The 15,515-nt window shown below is 37.4% G+C and overlaps 1 protein-coding gene and 1 non-coding gene across 2 annotated transcripts in view; both read left to right on the top strand.

The window, feature by feature from the left end:
* The window catches only part of LOC124160935 (zinc finger protein 26-like), a 36,650-nt gene extending 21,577 nt beyond the window's left edge, over positions 1-15,073 (top strand). Inside the window, exons 16-20 of the mRNA XM_046537070.1 lie at positions 2,087-2,194; positions 3,635-3,820; positions 6,604-6,901; positions 9,941-10,168; positions 12,399-15,073. Of these exons, the coding sequence (XP_046393026.1) occupies positions 2,087-2,194; positions 3,635-3,820; positions 6,604-6,901; positions 9,941-10,168; positions 12,399-12,517 (939 nt within the window). The 3' untranslated portion in view covers positions 12,518-15,073. The remainder of the gene's footprint in view (positions 1-2,086; positions 2,195-3,634; positions 3,821-6,603; positions 6,902-9,940; positions 10,169-12,398) is intronic.
* On the top strand, positions 5,471-5,608 carry LOC124161634. The gene has a single exon (XR_006865407.1). It is a non-coding gene; the product is annotated as a small nucleolar RNA SNORA16B/SNORA16A family (small nucleolar RNA).
* Positions 15,074-15,515: the final 442 nt, after the last annotated feature.

Here is a 15,515-nt window from a genome sequence, read left to right as displayed (position 1 = left end):
AATAATAAGAGTTTGGGTGTTATTAACATTGGCATTACCATTTGGCATTCCAACTTCCATACTAGGCGTTATTGTAATGTAATCCTTGCACTAATGTGTTAATGTTCTGGTTCTTGAATCTACTGTATCTCCTTGAATCCTGTTTTGTGTTTTCTATAACTCTGCCTTCTGCTGAATTCATTTGTATTTTGGTGATAGCATTTGTTTTTGTACATTTATTTTATTTATTTATTTAGATTTTGTAGGGATGTGCGGGTACTCAAAAATTCGAGTCGAGTAGTTGGTACTTGACTTGAGTAGTATTACGAATGTCATGTCGTTGTTCCTGTTTCGGAGCTATAAAGGCCAGTAAGTTCAGAAATCTGCTAACAAGAAGCAAAACTCACGAAATGATATCGTTCTTAAAGTTGATAAGTCATTCTAATGCCTTGGCCTAGGAGTTTCAGCTTGCTGTGTACGTAGTCAACCATTATAGTATTCGACATGAGTGCCGAATATCTTTTTGTCAGCAGCGGCGTCTGACCATCTCCCAACCCGGTGGCATATTTGGAGTAATCGGGAGTGGACGGCTGTATCGCTCATTCTTTCTAAAATGATACTTTTGAATCCTACACTACTTCATTTACTCAGATGTCAAGAGAATATGTAAAAACTTTTTAGATTTCTATGATAAGTATATTTAACTTTCAGGTTTTAGCAGGCAATGGCAGTTTTTCACGGTGTTTGATGTTACAAATGGTGCCATCTTTTTGCCTTTTTTAGTACTATGTATGTCCGATGTTAAATTTTCTTTTACTCATTTATTGTGTTTAGTTTCCATCTTGAACTTATAAAACAAGAATTGCTAGGCTTGATTAAACGAAGTTAGAAGTAAAGAAAATTTTTTATTGGTTTACAAAGATAAAGCTAAGTTCTTTGATTGCTTGATCTACTTAAATTCAGTGGTGCCAACTCCATGGGGCTTGAGGGGGCCCGAGCCCCCTCAAAAATTCGTTATGGGTGCGAGGAAAAAATGTGTCAGGCTTGTTGATTTTCCCTGGAGTGTCCAGATATCGAGATTCGAGTTATCAGGGTTCTAATGTTGATCATATGACTCTTCTAAAATGCTTAAAAAACTTAAAACTCACTACCTATAAAATTTCCTGGGCCAAGATCCCCGGTTGGGCCCCCACAATATTTTTGCAAGTCGGCGTCCCTGCTTAAATTACATGAAGATCCAAGAACCATAAAAATCATAGTTATCATTTTTAATAATTCCCAAGGTTTCCAAATGTTGTGTTTTTGGCAAGAAAGTACTTGTTCAGCTGCACAAGTATGTAACGAAAGAATTTTCTGCAGGCAGTAATACTATGACATGGACATATCAAAACCTGCTATCTGAGGAAGATTATTCTATTGGTTTTTTTGCATGACAATTGTGCCACTGCCTATACTCAGGGCTCTTCCTAGCATTAGGGATACATACATTAATTAAATGGTCAACATATTACTATTAATTTTCATTCATCTCCTAATTCTGACACAATTACCATTAACATTCCTCATTAATTTTTACTTTTTCATTCAGGCGAAGCATTCAGAACAGGAAATTCACAAGGGGATTGGAAAAATTAGAACATGTTGGAGCATGCATTGCTGTAATGCCTGGTTCAGAAACTACCATACACGACTCTACTATATATGTACTCGCAAGTAGTTTTCAACTCGACTCGATTCTTAACTCGAGATCAAAAACTACTACTCGCACATCCTTATTATTTTTGTATATGGCTGTAGAGTATTCATGATTTTATGTAGGTTCGTAGATTTTTGCGGTGTCAATCAGACAATCTCTGCATTCTCTTCGGGTTTTCACTGTGTCCTTTGGCTTTTGGCAACAACAGTTTTGCTGACATTGCAGTCAGCGAAACGCGAACCCGAAGAGAATGCAGCGATCATTCATGATTTAATTTTGATTTCCGAAATTCATTTCCATTCTCTGTTTTTGTATGTAGTTGTCCTATTGTGAATTCTCTAATAAGTTGCCTGTCTGTGCCTAACAGGTTTGTATGAGTGCAGTAATTATTTGTAACCTCTCCATATTCAGATTCCATGCCCTGTGTGTGATAAGAAAGTGAAGACCAAGAAGTCCCTTGAGGTCCATATGCTGTTGCATAAAGGAGAGCGACGTTACAAATGTAATGAGTGTGGAAAGGTTAGTTAAAGCTTTCATCCTATTTTGCTGTTTAGGGATCTCATACTTCAATGACCTAAAGAAACCAGCTGTATGCAAAACTGTTATCTACAAAGATGGAAATTAGAATTATTGGGCTCAACAGCAAGAGCGGAAATAGTACTCAATGGTTTTCTTTAATTTGAAACTAATTGCAAATTTAAGATAAGCATTGCCTTGAAAATGAGTCCCCTAACTCATGAAGTAAATTCCTGTTCAGTTAAATATGCATTGTACATATGGATTCATAGAATGTGATCAATTTGCCCAACATGATGTTGAAACTTAAGTTTGCTACATTTTATAAAAAATGTCATTTTCAAAATTCTTTATGGTAAAACACGAGTAGCAAATACAAGAACCCACTGTTTGGTTCTGCAATGGCTAGCATAAAAGATCATATCTTCTCTGGAAATAACTCTTAGCTTAGAAAATAACATAGATGTTAGTTTGATGATTTGCATCTTCCTATAAATAATAAAGATATACAGTGCAACCTCGATATAACGACACCCCACGGTGCACTAAAAAACACTCGCTATAGCGAATTGTCGCTTTACCGGAGGTGGAGCAAATAATAGCCAATATATCTGTTGCGAACAGATATACAGGAACAGGAGTGGTGCGGCGACAGATAAACACCTATCCGATAAACGTAAGCATAAATCCAGACGAAAGGCGATGTTTTTTTGCATCACTAAATTTCCTTACTCAAATAACGACTAACTATTCAAACAATTTATAAGCGCCGCACTGAATAAAAATCATTTAAAGCATTGTTTCGTCAATCATTATATTTATCGAACGAGAGTTTACCACATAAATTTGAGACTGAGCACTCCATTAACTTCATTTCTAACAGATCGCTAGCAGTTACAGAGATTAAGGAGTCTTGATGAAAGTCTTCCGGCGGTGAAACCTTCGCTATGGCGAGAGCCAACGCCGAAAGGGTCTCGTAAAAACGAATTTTTTAACACGCTTATTATAGGGTCAATTGACGGTGCATCGGCTATCTCTCGTAATAGCGGGGGTGTCGCTATAGCCCGTACTCGCTTTAACGAGGTTCCACTGTACATGTCTTTCCTTAGTCTTCCTGAAAAATATTTATTCCAGTTTGTGGAGCTACTTATTGTTTGTGCGTGAACTGACTATGGCCCGTAGTCCAATTCTCAGAGTATGATTCACCCCTTACTATTCTCCCAATTTTAAATGATTACCCAGTAGTCATAATTGCTAGCCCATGTTATGAGAATAATAATTGTAGAAATATATGTCTTCGTAATGACATGTCATGAAATTTAATGAAATGTGCATTAAATGAAATTTAGTGCCACTGAAGAAGGGTAGGAATCACGGCAGTGGAAAAACGGTCAATACTGAAATGAATTGTTTACTTACTTTTTATTTTCTCTTCCTCTGCAGGAGTTTTATCAGAAGGGAAACTTGCTGAAGCATATGGCTGTACACGAACCTACGTCAAAGAAGTCGAATCCCTGTCCCCACTGTGGCAAGATGTTCATGTCTAAGGACTACCTGGCTGTTCATTTGTTGGAGCATACCCAGGGGAAGGTGCACCAGTGTTCCCTTTGTAGCAAGGCCTTTGTCAAGGTGTGTGGTTTTTACTGGCTCTTTTTCGCCATCTATCTTAGTTGCTGCCAAATGTGGCATCAAGTATTTTACTAAAGGAAGTCTTATTTCCTTATTTTTTTCCTTAATTAGAAAGGATGAAGTACTGATTAGAAGTATTTCATGTGAAATCTCTTTGCTCCTCATTGTTTGTCCATTAACAGTTGTGTTCGCGCAATGAGTAATGGTAATCGTCTACTGGGTGGTATCCAGTGGTGAGATACCTATGTCTACCATTATCCAAACTTGCTTTTCTTCTCTAGGCCACTACGTACTCCATCATTTAAGCTCCTTCAATTATCAGCCTCTCATTAGTAGCCCACTTCATACACTTCAATTCTATACAGTACCATAGCTTATCCGATTGCTCATTGGCAAAAATGACATAATATTCGGTGTATAGATGATGGTTGAAAAGTCAGAAGCCGTCTAAAGCAACCCATGCTTGGGTATTTATGTCACAAAAACATGCCTTTATTTTTTTATCCGCCTCAGTCATCCAGAAAAGTTATTAAAGCCTTTTATTTTGCCATTACCAAGGAAAGCTGCCTTATTGCCATAAACTGCCGGAAAAAATGAAATTCTCTGCCTTGCATTTGCTGGACTGATTTTAGCCTGTGCATCTTAATAAACTTTATTTTTATTGCTTAATGAACATAAAATGAGCCACAAATAGTAAAGAGACGCATAGTAGCTCCTAAGCCTCACTAAGTGAAAAAGGTGATTTATCTCAGCTGGAAAAGTGAAAGGTGGTGAAATCAGATTCAGAGAGAATATTTCACAGAACTTGGAAGCTGTTTTGGAGGGTCTTATTTTGTGCTAATGATTCATTCTTGATAGATAGTGCAGGTTTATTGTTTGATGATGGTTGGCACAATGAAAAAGGAAGGTCTTAAGAGAAAGAGCACCTGTCGTTAACCCATAAACAATTCACTCAACCAGTATTTTCAATTCATTTGGTTTTAGAGATTTAAAATTCAAACAGGGTAGTTTCCTTAATCAAAGGAAACGAAAGGCATTGATTGCAATTCGTTACCCACCATCAGTGTATTCATAATATACAAATTATTTGGTTATGGAAATCCTAGTTTAGACGAATGGCAATGGTCAATTTCAACCGCATTTGAATAAGGGCCCGATTGGTGCCCAAGTGATGCCACTCCACGTGACGTCACAGGGACCTGGTTTCTATACGAGTAGATAGGAGTTAACATCGTCTGAGATTACCAATGCATGCATGAGGCACAGAGCTCAGGGAAACGTCTCTTAGTAATCACCCATTAAAACTGCTCATGGTCGGAAAGTTTCCTTGGTTTGATTAGGTATTAAAAATCCTTATTTAAGACAAGTGCTATCTGCTAGCAAGGTACTCTGCTACCTGCTATTATCCTGCGTCGTATCAGCACTCAAGCCTCGCCTCAAGGTCACCTCACAGGGCGGCAGCGGGAACCAGAATGACGTCACACGGCATTCATACTTAGCCGTCGCGTTTTCGCGTGCCTGAAAATTTTCACTTTTCGTTTTATCGTAAAAAATAGAAACTGTCATTTAAAAATCTAAAGCGTGAAATACGTATTCCAGGAGTGATAATCTTTCGATTTAGGCAATTAAAAAAAAATAGGAAACCACCCTATTGGCCTTAATCGAAGCTATGTTAATTGTTATAATTGATTAATGTAGTCAAAAGTGGGCCTATATCAATGCAATGCTGTTTACGGTCGCTGAGTGATTTATATTGTCACCACAGCATTACCAAAACAGTTTACAACTTAAAAAAATGTGAAACAGAGGTGATAGAAGTCTTAAGAATTTGCTGCCTGCCTTATTTTTGCTGTTGTTTGACAAAACGTTGTATTAAGTTGTACATATATTGCGTATGCTATCTGTTTGATACCATGGTGCTCTTTCATTTAAAATGCACTTGAGTGTGTGAAATACGTTGTGGTGGAGCCTAAGTAAGTCGTATGATTTAAGATAGTGGGTCACTGCTTCTTGACTCTTTTTTGGTGGTGGTCATTCAAATTTTATAGTTAAATATTCATAAGTTATAATCTTGAAAATACTCAGGGTGTATATGCAGAGTAGAACTTTTTCAACGTTTCATTGTATAAAAAATTGTCGAAGAAAATTGAAATAAAAATACCAAGTTAGAATTTTCGAATTTGAGATGAAGGCAGATGTTGTAGGGTGTACTCATACGTACTAAAAATTTCAGGATGATAGCTGCAGTTTTAAGCCAGTTATATGCCTCCAAAAATGACTGATAACGGAGGAGGGATATTTCTGTGTATATTAATTGGATCCTACAGTTTACTGTCTCTCCAGTGCTTTATTCTATTGAATGGATGACATCTCCTTACTTGGAACGTTAAAAATACTAAAAATCACTCCCACTGTTTGAATCACTTATGCACCTTCCTCTCATTGTTTTCCTACCTTCCCCATACCTTTACCCCAATATATTGCTTGGTTCATGGTGAGATATTTTCACCTTGTTATTATCCATGCCCTTTACTTAATATATTACCGACACTTATCAAATTCTTAGCCTTCTGCTGGAAACAGTAGCGGTAAAGAGATGGTCAACTATGGTTCAGTTAGCATTCTTGCTTTGATTGCCTCTACTGTCTTATGGCAAAATTGAAAAAACTTGTTTGTGTTTCGGAAAGATATCCTTTAAAAAAAACTGGATTTTTAATTCTTTATTTTAATTTTAATTTGCATATTTTTATGCATAAAACTAAAGTTGCTTTTTTTAATTGCAGGAACATCTATTACGAACTCACCACCGCCAATATCACAACAATCAACTTTATGCTTGCCGATACTGTGGACAGTCAATGCGGCTTCGGCAGAGTCTTCGTCGTCACTTGGCTGGTCGACATCCAGAGATGCGTGCTGAATGGGACACTGTAGGTGCCCTTGATTTGATGTTGGTGACGAGGATGATGAGTGATGATGCCAGGCGAGCTGTTGAGGGAATAACAGGAGCTTCGGACACCTCTGCTGGTGCAGCTCCTTTTGTCATTCAAGCAGGAGATGCAGCAGTTGATATGGCGGAAAGTAAGTTCACTTACCCCTGGAAAACAATTGGTTAGGATCGTTAGTGAGTTAACATTTAGAATCCCTTGTTTGCTTAAGCTCTAAAACTTCCTAGCGTGAATCTCAGATATTTTTGGTGCATATAAGGACACTATGATACTGTATTAAAATGATGTGCCATCTAGGCATTATGAATTATTTCATCTTTAGTATTATTTTATCGGAGGATAGCATGTTATCTTGCGGAGTGACCAAGAGGAGAAATTTTCATTGAAAGTCAGTGCTGCCCTATTAAAAGTCTCTATGGGATTTCTTTTTCCTATAGTAATTTGACAATGGGAAACGTTTGTTCCTATAGGAAATTTGTATGTTCCCATAGGAAAATTAAATTTTCAAATAGGAACTACATTTCCTATAGGAATTACAGTGGAAGCCCCTTATAACGACAGCTGTTGGGAACAGAGAAATCTGTCGCTATAGTGAGTTGTCGCTGTTACGGAATGCAATTACATCGTCACAAAAAAATCACTCATCAGGCGTCACCACGGCTGTTTCTGCCGAGAGGCGAAAATTGCAGCATGATAGCCGTTTTAAATCATTATTTTGAACATTTAATTCACTATTGATCATATTCACTTGCAATCTATGATCAAATTATATCTAATTATGCAGGATGCTATATGCCGAGGCATTAAGAAGTCGATTTTAAAAGTCCGAGCTTCAGACTCACTCGTACTGAACAGTGCACGTGCATTATGAGCTGTTATTATCCTTATTTCTTAGATGCTCCAAATATGCATGTCATAACTACCAGTTATGGCTATGCATCAGACTATTAAATGCTAGAACTCCGGAATCTGTTCAAAAATGCATACCTTCTATCTTTCCGAGTAGTAGTGAAAATGATGGGTGGCTGCTGCAATTGGGTGACGAAAGGAGCGTGATAACATTTTAGGGTTCCACATGAGCATTGCAATTCTACCTTTTTCAGGTTAACGGCGGAATAAAGGTGGAAGTAATCTTCTTATGCTTCAAGTCTGCCTGTATGGTTTGCTATCGTGTTTCAAAACAGCCGACTCAAATGCTATCGGAATCATGAAACCGAACAGCATTACGGCATCTAAAAGCATATTAGTCATATCAATTATCTTCGGTGGAAAGGGTGAAAAACTGTTTCAAATAAATAGAAGGACAAATGATAAATGAAGTCCACTCTTTGTCTGTCTGTTAGCAATATTCATGTTTCGTAGAGATTCACGCAATCAGACGCAATATCAGCGGACGTAGAGACCTCTAGCGGCAGTAGCGCACACTTTTTGATAGGAATGCTGACTGGAACTGAAGAACGCTCGTAGTGTTAAGCGGCAATAACACAATTTTAACGTTTCTTAGTTCTATTGGTGGGTGGGCTGGGCAATTGTCAATGAATAATAGTACTTTTTTATTCCTTCCACCAATCCTGGCATCAAACGCTCGTAACCACTGCGTGAAGATAGCAGCCGTCATCCAAGCATTTTTATTTGCTTCGTAAGTGCAAGGGAGAGTTTTAACTCCCTTAAAACATCGGGGATGGGCGGATTTCCCCACCACGAACGGTTTTAACTTATCTGAACCATCCATATTGGCGCATAAAAGAACAGTTACGCGGTCTTTACTTTTCTTCCCTCCTTTGCAGGGGTCCGTTCGAGTGGCGAGAGTTTTGTCCGGGAGAAGGTTAAAATATATGCCTGTCTCATCCGCGTTGTAAATATCGCAGGGGCTGTAATTGTCCAAATAGTCTTTAAGGACCGGAGCCCAGCCTTCCACAGCATTAACGTCAACACTTGATGATTCACCGGATAGTTTGTGAAGGGATATCCCCTTCCTATTTTTAAATCGTGCAAACCATCCATCCGAGCACTTAAAATTGTCTTCACCAAGCCTCTCACACAAATACTCAGCTTTAGCCTTCATCATTCCCTGATAGGAATCCCTGCGGCTCTTTGCTGGCAAAACCACGATAAAAGAGCAGTTTCTAGCTGCGGATGCTCTCCGGGCCGCAGGTGTTTTTGAGTGCTTGGACGCCCTTCTTTAAGCACTGCCGAACGATTTTGTTCTTTTTTCTTTAAAATAGTGAACAATGTCGATGTATTAATTCCAAATCGCCTCGCTATTTCACTCTTTGAACACTCTCCACTTTCACAATCTGCAATAATTCTCATTTTGGTTTTTAAATCCAAGGACTTGTGTTTACCAGCCATGGTGCTAGCAGACGGGCGGAATAATTTTTAACCTCACTGTGGAGGCGCGGGAGGGAGATAACAAAAGAGCAATGAAATGTGTACTCGAGAAATTTATTAAGGAAAGAAGAATAGGAGAATACGGAACATGTCGACGTTGGCGGATAAAATGCCGTTTTAAAAGCATTGAATTCCAGAGATGTGGCACGTGGTCAAAAAGTCAACCTGTCGTAATTACGAATGGCGCAAGAGAGGAATCGAGCCATTATCGCTAATACGAATTTATTTTACATTTAAATCATAGGGTTTAAAATGGTTCCTTGGGTAGCTGTCGCTAATTCGAGCTTGTCGCTATATCCCGTACTCGTTATAAGGGGCTTCCACTGTATGTTGTTATATGAAAATTTGAATTTCCTATAGAAATATTCAAAATTTCCTATAGGAACATATAATTTTCCTATAGGAACATAAAAGTTTCCCGTAGGAACAATCATTTCCCATCGTCAAATTTCTATAGGAAAACAAAATCCCATAGAGATTTTCAATAGGGTGGTAGTGATTCTTTGCTTCCATTGTGTCGAATTTATGAACTGAGACAGGTAATGTTCTAAAATGTCTCTGTCTTTGAATTTGTAAATTTCTCAGGTGGTCATAATTCTCCTACTTAAAATTTCTTTGAATTTATTGCATCACTGCGGATATATAAATCTAGATCCTAAAGCAATTTTACTCTCATTTCCACTCATTTTCCTGTATATGTGGGATCTCTGTACTTTAGGTCCTGTCACTTTATCCTTGGGTTTTGGCAAAATATAATATCACCTGTGTTTATTTAATCGAGGTGCTGAGATACTGTTAACGGTCGCAGCTGGAGGTTTGCACTCAGGAGAGGCTGTGATGGAGGCATCCATTGTTGAGGATGGGGATGCGTCCTTGTCAATAACTGGTACTCAAGGGGCTGGCACCAGTGTGGTTGTGAGTGATGATGGAAGCCTCTCATGTCTCAAGGCCATGACCTCGGCTGAACTGCTAACCCAAGTGACAGCAGTTGATGAAGTGCCCCTTTCTGGTGAGAAAATGTCCTATTTGATTTTTAAAATTTTTGATCGGAAAGCCGGCCTTGAGTCGATAGGAAGCCAGTCTGAAACGCCTGGATTACCTGGCCGATAGTAAGTGATGTAGAATCCGCTCGGAAAGGGAGACTCTGAAACACCCCCCAGATTGCGAGTAGGGAGAAACAAAATATCCTGAGAAGATATCGCTTCGTTAGCAACTCAGACAAGTGAGACTTGTAGCATAACTCGTAAATTGTAACCTGATGTCCTGTTTTCTAAAAAAATGCCGCATCAACTGCCGAGAAGCTCAGATGCTACGATATCAAGATTGTAACATAACACCGCCAAGATTTTCTATAACACCAAAATCACACAGTTTTAAAACGAATTTTAGAAAAAAATAAAACCGTTTTCACGGATCTCTACCTATTAGGCATTACTTGACTATTTTTGCTACATACTTATACTAAGTCCCTTTTATTTCATGGTAAACCTCGCTGAATTTTTTCTTAAAATCTGTATATTTGACTGCTTTGCCCTTAGATAAAGTCTGGGATGTTGAAAATGGGAAGATGGTATGACTGTGTATTAGTACAACGGGGGAAAATAGTATCCTGACAATGTTTGTGGTGTCACAATTTGCCTTCTAGACAATGTTTTTCCTTTCTGTTGCCACGTTAAGCTAATGCCAAATTCTGACTAGGGTAATTCAAACATATTGAGTTGTCTTCCTCTTCATGCAAATTGCAGATGGAATCAATTCAGCTTTCCTGCCCAAAGGGTAATTTGGCCTGGTCGCATGATTTGCAGTGCATAAGATAATCCTTATTTATTTCCTTTGAAAGGTTCTATTTCACTGTCATGCTGAAAAATCCCTGTATAATTCTTCGTTAAAACTTTCGCGGGTGCTCGTCATTATGATTAAAAACTTTTGGGCTATGTCGCCGCGTCAATGCTTTGGGTGGCCCCAACGTTTACCGACCGATGCTGGTCGCTTTTTCAAGGGATTATGGAGAGATGGGAATTTAAGATCTTTTATATAGGTGTGTACCAACAAAGTCCGCGGTAGCCGAACGCGCAGCGCTTGGCCACATCGTCGACCTCAAGGAAGTCAAAATCCTTGCCAAAGTTAAAGGTTTTAAACAGAGACTCGTAAGAGAAGCCATTGAAATATCCAAAGAAGATAAGAATAATTTCAACAGAGACACCGGCATTTAAATTAGCCGTACTTGGCAACCCGTAATAAGAAGAAACAAGCAGCAACCCACTCCCCCAACCTCCGGCTCCCCTCCCTCCACCTCCTGACACAGACACCTATATAAAAGATCTTAAATTCCCATCTCTCCATAATCCCTTGAAAAAGCGACCAGCATCGGTCGGGAAACGTTGGGGCCACCCAAAGCATTGACGCGACGACATAGCCCAAAAGTTTTTAATCATAAATCCCTGTTTACTTTCTCTTCCACCTCTCTTTTCTGCATACCTTACAACTCTCCTCTCTTGCTTTTAGGTGGGCAACCCGTGAGTTTTTAACTTTTTCCAATTTGTATGGTGAAGAGTGGAAGGCAAAATGGCATGTTTGAATAATGTTGCATCAGAAAGAAACTGATAATCTTTCAGACCGATAGCAGCTGCACTAACTTGATTGGAATAGTTTATCCCCAATACCTCTACATTTATTATAAACAATTCAATGCTGAACTACATGACACACTCATCATCCTTTTAGCCAATCATAGTTCCATTTTCATGTAACTGGCTTCAATTACTGCTGCCTTTAGCATGTAACCCAATTAGGAGTATGGTGGAGTACTCACATTTTGTTTTGATCATGGTTATTATGGAAAATATAGTAAACTAAAATTTTCACAATGGCATTAATATTCTTGTTATAATTAATATTTTCCAAAGCTTCTACCAGCACTGCCAATAAAGCTGGCATGGAATTCTTTTCTTAGAATGCAGTATTTGTAACATGGAGAATGGAATGCCCAGTTCTTATCTACAGTCAATGAAGTGCATTTCTGTTCTAAAAAAATGAACCACTAGGGCCTTGGCTAAGAGCATGTAACTCGAAAGCCTTTTTATTGGCCTGGATTTAACAATCCCTTGCCTTGGAATATGCAAATCAGAGAATTCAATTGCTATTAATTTAATCTTGACGTATATTTTGTATGCATCCAATGAGTTACATTTTCTGCTTTTACATACTTAAATTTTTATTTTGATATTACCTCTTTTTAGGCCCTACGTTTATACTGGAGGATGGGACAATTATCCAACAAGATGGCACACAGCATGCTGATATCCTTCTCTGCGTACTTGGAGGAGAAATCCAAACAGCTGATCTCAATTTAGTATAGGCCCAGGTCATAAAGAGACTTGAAAAGGTTAATGAATTTAATTTTTCTTTTGGCATAGCATTGGTCAGTTTTCAGGACTGTTCCTTTTGTCTTTCTCCTCTCGTCCTTTGAATTAATGACTGTTGGATGTGCTTAATGTAAAGGAAGTTCTCAATTCTCTAGCTCTCACAAATGTTCTCAAATCAAGAAATATCTTAAATAAAGGAGACCTAATTTTCTCCTAGCAGTTAGGGCAAAGAGTTAAAAGTTGTTGCCCTTATACGTTGGCAAAGTAAAGGGACCAACATTTTTATATTTTGTAAATTGTTTTTTAACAGGTTACGTTTGACCCCTATGCATCAATCTTATTTCACATTTTAATGAAAGAATCATCTTGAATTATGTTCTTCCTAGGGCAGTATTTTTAAACTTTTAAGACTTCATTCTATCCATTTTTAATAATAGCAAATATTATTTCTGATAAGAAATCAGATTTTCCGTTGTTGAAAATTAATCACCTCTCTATGAATCTAATCTATGAAGTAACATTCATAGATAATAGTCCAGCAAAAGTAAATGTTGCGGTATTCAATACTTGGACTGAATCTGATAGAGGTTATAAAACATATCGGTAACGTTTCTTTAAACATGGTAAGTTTTAAATATGAATTAAACTTTTAACTGTATCAAGTCATTACATGCCTCAGTCTTTTGTGTCATCTTCACATGAAAATTTTCATTTGCTCAGTGTAGAACCATTTTAGTTGACCCTGATAGCTAGTACATAGACTGTCAAGTATAAATAAATGACTCCTTCATTACTTTTGCAGCTACCTCTCACACCCTTTCACGTTAATTTGTGGTATTGTAGAATCTAGATTAACTTTAACATCACCTATACACGGTTAACTTTTTCATTACCTATTGAGTGGTTCTAATGAGGGCCTTGCTGGTAGTCTGCTTCCTCTTTTCTGCTTATTCATCGTCATTAAGAAATGAATTTTGGCTCTTGGATATGTTTGAAAACTCGTATTAATCTTTTTTTATGAGATATTATCTTTCCCATCTATTTAAAATTTACTCTTGTCAGTTCTAGTGGATTTTGAATATCGTTGATCCATATCAGGAATTTCATATTGTTGTACTTTCACTTTGATCCACCCATTAGTGGAACAATTAGTACTCTCCCGACCTGGGCACAGTCTGGGTCATACCTTCAAATTTGGGTAATCAGTGAGTTGAAATGAATTGCACCATTTTGTTTTCGACTTAAATGTAGCACATACAAAGTCAAAAATGTATTTGACAAATTTATTAAAATTCAGTCCTGAAAACTTGGGGAAATTAAACGGCAAAGAAATGATTGTATGCAGTGCATTAAGTTTTGGTTCTGGTTGCATTTTTATTCAAATTGTAGTAATTAATTAGATATGGGAGATAGCATTTGTCTTGTAAAGGAAAAAAAAGACACCCCACTGGGTTGTTGGTCTGCTGTGATTACCAGCGTGACTGGGTTGGTGCTATTGCGGGGGTTTTGTTATCACTTATGCATTTTTTTAATTATAAGAATTGTCTTCCTTGTTGTATTTGTGAAACAAATGTTCATGCATTTATTATTTTATTCATCAATCACATTTAAAAATCCTTAGCAAGTTTGTTTTACTCACTGAGCTAAGTTTTCCCAAGGATTTAGTTGGCCTTGGAGAATGAAAACTTGCATTGCCATGAAATGTGATTGTAGACAAATGCAGTGTTTGTTGTAGTCTTGGTGAATATTGTTTTAAGGTGTACCTATCTCAGATTAATATCGATATGCTACTGGGCTATCTTTTTAGTGTGGTGAAAATTTTTAGTGAAATTTGGAAGAACAGTAGCGAAAGATAATAGAGAAAATCTTATATCTTGAAGCACAGTCTAAAAGCAATGTTCATGCATGATGGTAATTACTCTATAAGTTCAGGTTATTCATTTGTGTTGTATAGTCATTTCAGAAATCGTCTCTTGGTGTAGCTGTATGTAGTGAAATAGTTTAATTATTTCAACATTTTTGGGGAAAAGATAGGTACATTTATAAACCAACCAGAAATTCAAAATTCTGTCTAGGATATAGAAATTCATTACTGAAACTTAGTGAAATGTTTGATGGTACACATTTTTATAGCTTTAATTCATTGGTAAGGGTATTTCATACCAAGGATAATTCAAGCTCAGTAAAGGGATGCATAGTTGAATGTGTCTGATGCAATTGTGACTTGCATTAAGTGAAGTAACTTTAGTGTTCCTCTCTGGATTATGGCATGGTTGCTATTTTGTGATAACTTTTTCTCCTCACTACCTTCTGAATGTTAATGGTATATTTTGATCATATTTTTAAAAAATGTGTTATATGTTGACTATTCAAAACCTTCTGAGTAACACCATGGGAGAATAACACAGACAAGCTTCTTTGGTGGCATACGTTGATCTAATACATATGTGAGAAGTGAATTTTATGTATTTTTATGTACCGTTGTAGTATTCAAAAAGATATATGTATTGAATTTCTCAATCTCAGAAGAATAAAACAATCTTTTAATTCAAATTTGTTAACTATTTAATTTATTGAATCTGAAGCAGGGTTGTTGCTCATCTGCCAAGTTTGAGAGTATAAAAGTGGTCTATAAAACGTGGCCAAAAGGAAAGATCGGGCATCTTTGTTGTTGGTAAGTAAAATCAACTCTTCTTGACAACCATTTGGCATGTGACTATGCCATGGATACATTACTTCAGCATGCTTAGGTGTAAGCTAAGTGCTGAATTGCAGGATTAGGGTATGAAAAAAGTGTCATCAGGGGTGGTTGCAGAGTGGAGTACACTCCCTATTTGATCCTTTCAATGATTTTAGTCTTCATTGGTGTGGTATTTAATCTCAACATTGCAAATGTTTTTTTTTTTTCTGGTAAAATTTTATCCTTGACATGAGTGAGTAATATCTGCAGTGCAATTTCTGATTTTATTCTTATAAATTGCTATTGTTAGT

This window comes from Ischnura elegans, chromosome 6 (genome assembly GCF_921293095.1).
Source record: "Ischnura elegans chromosome 6, ioIscEleg1.1, whole genome shotgun sequence".
Lineage (NCBI taxonomy): Eukaryota > Metazoa > Arthropoda > Insecta > Odonata > Coenagrionidae > Ischnura > Ischnura elegans.
The sequence above is the reverse complement of the archived record's forward strand: the minus strand, read 5'-3'. Positions and strand labels throughout refer to the sequence as shown.